Below are 6,000 nucleotides of genomic sequence, written 5' to 3'. Positions count from 1 at the left end.
ATATACCCATAGGTGATTATAGGAAATAATACTAATAAAAATAAATATATACCCATAGGTGATTATAGGAAATAATACTAATAAAAATACATATATACCCATAGGTGATTATAGGAAATAATACTAATAAAAATACATTTATACCCATAGGTGATTATAGGAAATAATACTAATAAAAATACATATATACCCATAGGTGATTATAGGAAATAATACTAATAAAAATAAATATATACCCATAGGTGATTATAGGAAATAATACTAATAAAAATAAATATATACCCATAGGTGATTATAGGAAATAATTGTATCTACTAATAAAAATAAATATATACCCATAGGTGATTATAGGAAATAATACTAATAAAAATAAATATATACCCATAGGTGATTATAGGAAATAATACTAATAAAAATACATATATACCCATAGGTGATTATAGGAAATAATACTAATAAAAATACATTTATACCCATAGGTGATTATAGGAAATAATACTAATAAAAATACATAATATACTAATAAAATATATACCCATAGGTGATTATAGGAAATAATACTAATAAAAATAAATATATACCCATAGGTGATTATAGGAAATAATACTAATAAAAATAAATATATACCCATAGGTGATTATAGGAAATAATACTAATAAAAATAAATATATACCCATAGGTGATTATAGGAAATAATACTAATAAAAATACATTTTTATTGGAGAATCTTTATCACACACATGTGCTCACATATAACTCTAGGCCCTAATATAGCACCTTTAAGAGGTTACAAGATTGTGTAAATTTCGAATGTACATATATTGAATTTATACTCACTAAATATGCTGGTCATAATGAATAATTTATGCTGTAATTCAAAATAATCACTTAACTTGCAGTTTTAAATAAACGTTTGTTTACGGGTAAATGAAGTTGACACATGTTGATCAAAATGTGTGTAGTCTGTTCCAGTAAATGTCACAAATCACCTGTTTACCAACATCTTTCTTTTAATTTCAAGAGTAAACACCACCTTGTACATCAATGAGAGCCCAAACAAGTAAATGCTAAATTAGGTAGACTATCATTAAATACATATTTACAAAATATTTACTTGTCAGTTTAATATGAAAGAAATAATTGACAAAAATTATTTTAATTCTATTTCCGACAGTACTTTAGTTGTAAGCACACTGTATGCTGTTTGTTTCAGGTTGGGTTTTTTGGCTACATTGCCTTCTACAGAGAGGAGATAACGGGTGATATTATAACTCAGTTCCCAGCCACATTCACTGCCGACATCATGAAAATGTGCTTTGTTTTCTCCATTGTCATCACATTCCCGGTCATCATATTTCCGTGTCGATCCAGTCTTTACACACTGCTTTTCCCACAGGTACGTCAGCTGGAACTGTCCACGATATATAAACAATCTGTGCTTTTAAAATTTTGCATATGGACTTTAAATTTAGGCATCCACAACTATAAAACATAAAGCAAAAAGGTAATGTGCATAATGGTTTACAGTCAGCTTGTATTTTGGTACACATTATAATATGTAGTCTTGTCATGGGGAAAGTACTTTCGGTAGGAGTAGCCTGCTTGGCCCCTGCGAGTTTCTTCTCTCACTATCTAGACAAAGTGTCAAAATAACCATATGTTTAAAACATTAACCAATATATCCACCACCAGCAATACACACATTAAAAACTGATTATACACAATGAATAAATGCTGGTTTTTAGGGTACTTGTAATTAGAGTTTGAGGGGGTGGGGGCATTCCCAACACTCTAAATCCATGTCTATTGAGGGATAATTTTAATGTTGTCTTACTTGCCAACATTTATTTTTGGTTAACAGTGTGAATGTTTGTGTTTTGGTTTAGCTGTGATCTTTATTATGATGTCTATATTTTCTGTAAAATCTGACCACATCCATTTATTCTAGAAGCCTAAGACGCATGAAGATTTTCAGATTGACAGTCGCATTCCCGAGCTTACTTTCAAGATGATCACTGTGGCCATTGTGTTCGTCTCCATGGTAGTTGGAATTCTTGTACCAAATGGTAATAAATACTGCTGTGTTAGAGGTGCATGGTCCTCTTAAACTGTGCTACTACTGTTTGAACAGTACACTTTCTTCTTTACAGTGTTCACTTCTATTCTGTACACCCGCTGTCTTTTAGATTATCTTAAAGTTTCAAGAAGCTGAGAATAGTGTCTTGATGTGGACATTTGGAATGCACCAGAATTTCAATAATACTTAAAGCCGCACACCCTAGTTCCATCCAGCGAAAATAAATTATAATTTGGTTAATCTACAAACCTGTAACACACTTAGATCACGTTTTTATCAAATGGAGTGAAAAAGCAGGTTTTATATCGATAAATACCATGGGAATCCCCTTGTCCCAATTGCTTGAAATAATTTTGAAAGTTTGTATTCTGATGTCACCGGTAGATGTCGCTCGAAGCACAACAATGCCTACATCACGACAAATTTCACAGACTTGGGGTGCGTTCTTTTCACCTCTCCTGGACATGTTCCAACTGTTCTGTCCTGGTTGTATCCCCTCTCCAGATATTGTAGGACTTAGCAAAATTATTGGTTTTAAGGGTTTGTAACGTTTTGTATTGAGACACTTACTTGTCTGAACTTTATTGTTACTGAAAATGTTCACGAACTGTGAAGAAAAATCTCACAAATGAACAACAACAAATCGGATGTTGATTGCGCGAACCGTGCACAAGAAAACAAACCGAACCAAAATGATAACGGTCACGTGATATACCAACGTCTGTGACATTGAAATGGAAATATCCCCTCTAAAAATAGATTAGACCTTGCGTGCGATTTATGAAATACGAAAAATGCATTTTGTGGTATTACAAAAACCAGGATTACCAAAAAACACTTCAGGTGAATGGAAATGTATATTCTAAATAATAAACGGTGAGTAAAGTGCAATCTTATTTGTGAAAAAATGGGTTTAATAGTGAAAAACAATGCCGTAATGGTTAACAACTAGCCGTAACTAGGGTGTGTCCCTTTAAGGGATAACTGTGTGGTATTTGACCATTTGCAGACATTAATTCTGGTTTATTTTCACGAATTGAGTTTTACCAGAGACACGAAGAGATGGTAAGAGAAATATTTAATGTCTGTAATTGGTCAAATACAACATAGTTATCCCCATTCTAATTCAATAAAGACAGAAAATTGGTGAATTTTAAAACGTAAGTAGGTCCAACTAAACAAGAAGGAGCATATATGAATATGTAAATAGTCTCTTAGGGAATTCTCAGAAGTCTCAACATATTGATGTGGGTTTTAGTGTCACAGATGGATTTCATTAGCCAATACAATGTTGGATAATATAGAAATTGAATTAGAATGGGGTTTTAAGCACTTTTTAAAAATGTATGCTAATTAATTGCCAGGGCATGTGACAATTCTCCAGATAAGATTTGGAAATGCTTGGATGAGCAGCACTGGGCTGATCTGTAGGTGATTATAAACTCAGAAATCAATTTCACATGCTCAGATTTGACTAATTACTGTTTGAAGAAATAAACTTATAGATTGAAATACCATACATGTACAATGTGGTAAGAGGACCAAATACTTTTAACTTATGATGATTACTTATTCTCAACCCTGTATAACATGTTCTGAACATAATGTGTTTATTATCATATTTATTTTAAAGAAAATAAAGAAAACATATCGCTATGGCATAGCCTGTGCTGAACTAAACAAGTTTTTTTTTTTAAACTACTTTTTCACTATTAAAAAATTGGAAAAAAGAAAATAATACATTAAAAAAACAAAACTGAAACTTTCTTTTTAAACAACATACACATTTAATCATATTGTAGTAATAAAGAAGAAAATTTCTTTGTTACGTGTTGAATAATGATAACAATTTATTTGACCCATAGCATTATTTAGAAAATATAATAAATAGTTGTAAAACCAGTTGCATATTTGTCTTGTTTTCATCATATATGACCATATGTCTTTTCTATATTGTCTAAAATTAATACTGTAAAATGAATAGAGATAGATTTTTGCGACAGTGTAAGAATTCCCTCATTTGGCTACTGACAGAAAAAGCCGAACTGCAAAATGGGGATTGCCCTTATGCCTTGTACTAATTTCCTACAAATAAAGAAGTAAACAATCGTACAAAAAGTGCAGCTGTTATGTTCTTTAACAGTATAAACCAGCTGCAACCAGCTGCAATGCAGTTTCAAATTTGAACTCTTATATCTTAATTTCTAAAACTCGAACTCCCTGAAACTCAAACTATTTCCTTGTGCCCTTCAAGATCGAGTTATCGAAGTTTGACTGTATATTGCGATTCATACCAGAAATAATTGGTGGATACAGAGGTTTTTTTTATTACACACACATGTAATTGTGTTTGTTTTCAGTTGAATTTATCCTTGGTATGAATGGAGCCACAGTGGGGACTCTGATCTGTTACATCTTTCCAGCTCTGTTTTTTGTCCGTGTCATGGCAGCAAAGACAGAAGGCAAGATCCTAGCTCAGGTTGAAACTCATTAAATATTTACATTTAAATAAAATAAATTATATCATAATAACTGGAATTAGCAGTACCCAATAATTGTGTTCTTTGAAGCATTAATTATGCAGAAACCAGTCAAAAATAAAATTAGCAAATTAAATTATTTGTGGGAGTTTGTATTTTAAAATTGCTGTGTTAACAAATCCACTGTTATTATTTTTGAACTGAACTTTCCATTCATGTCTTGTTCTCTGAAATATAGTGGGAATATTACCAATACATGATTAGCCACCTGAAGTGTTATTTTACAGTATAAAATTTGCCAAAATTAAAAGATACACATGTATAATTATGTACTCTTCTTCAAAAAAGTTAAATTCCTATGACATGAACCACTTATGTAACAAATGTTTGGTCGATAAGCATTTTTAGTTAGAACCATTATTGTATTGAAAGTTCGACCAAATTAAGGCAAAAGAAAAAGATAGTAGAAAAATAACTAATGCTAAGGATTTTTAGCAAATGTTATAGAATGGGTTTTTTTCTTTACTTATATAAACTGGTTTCTCATCTAATGGCATTACCACCCTTTCCTCACCATCAAAACTTGGATCATGAACTGATCTGAACAGCCATTTGGTTTGTATGTAGTGTTATATTTGGTTTATTGTCTTACTGTTACATAGTTAGGGGAATTAAAGCAAATTGTATACTTGTTACTTAATATAAGTTACTACTTGTTGCAGCTGGTGATGGTGTTTGGTGTGAGTATCCTGATTGTTAGCACATTCACCACTCTGTACTCCCAGGACAAAGGCCACACACATGCTGTGGTGCCAAAACTAGTAGATGAAGTAGATGTTTTGAAACCGGATATACAGCCGCCATCTAATCTAAAGACACCAGGTTAGTCTACGGTAGAACACAACATAGAGTATGTACAGTCAAACCTGTCTTAAGCAGCCACACATGGGAGTAGAAAAAAGTAACTACTTAAGATAGGTGGCCGCTGATTACAGGTTGTAATCTGTAGTTTACTATAAATCAGCTTTTGACGTGTTGCCTTCTTCAGAAATAATAAAATTTGACTGTAATGTATTAATTTAACTGTTTACAATTAATTCTCTCACAAGTTTGTTTTCTGTTTCCATTTAATTATTTAATTACACATTCATGTGTTGTATTGTCATAGTAGATGAATCGACAAATGTCATGCTTTCCCTACCAAGAGGCAGTTAGATGCATTCCAGTCGTACTTTCTTAATTAATACTCAGTAGAGATCTCACGACTGAATGGGCACTAGTATTCATGAAGGTGTGAACACCACTCATTTGCTGCACCTTGTTATTTAAAATAACCCTTTTATAGAACACAAAACATTTAATGTGGCCTCTTAATACAGGTATTTTAGTGATTTGTGATCCAATTTAGGTGGCCACTGGCTACTTTAGACAGGTGGTCACTAT

General features: G+C 32.1%; 1 protein-coding gene across 1 annotated transcript in view; it reads left to right on the top strand.

Moving 5' to 3' along the window:
* LOC121379674 (putative sodium-coupled neutral amino acid transporter 10) overlaps positions 1-6,000 on the top strand; it is a 44,005-nt gene that overhangs the window by 28,082 nt on the left and 9,923 nt on the right. The window contains exons 8-11 of the mRNA XM_041508324.1: positions 1,214-1,396; positions 1,949-2,066; positions 4,438-4,556; positions 5,280-5,439. Coding sequence (XP_041364258.1) covers positions 1,214-1,396; positions 1,949-2,066; positions 4,438-4,556; positions 5,280-5,439 — 580 coding nt within the window. The remainder of the gene's footprint in view (positions 1-1,213; positions 1,397-1,948; positions 2,067-4,437; positions 4,557-5,279; positions 5,440-6,000) is intronic.

The sequence above is a fragment of the Gigantopelta aegis genome, chromosome 8 (genome assembly GCF_016097555.1).
Source record: "Gigantopelta aegis isolate Gae_Host chromosome 8, Gae_host_genome, whole genome shotgun sequence".
Lineage (NCBI taxonomy): Eukaryota > Metazoa > Mollusca > Gastropoda > Neomphalida > Peltospiridae > Gigantopelta > Gigantopelta aegis.
This window is presented reverse-complemented; position numbering and strand designations above follow the sequence as displayed.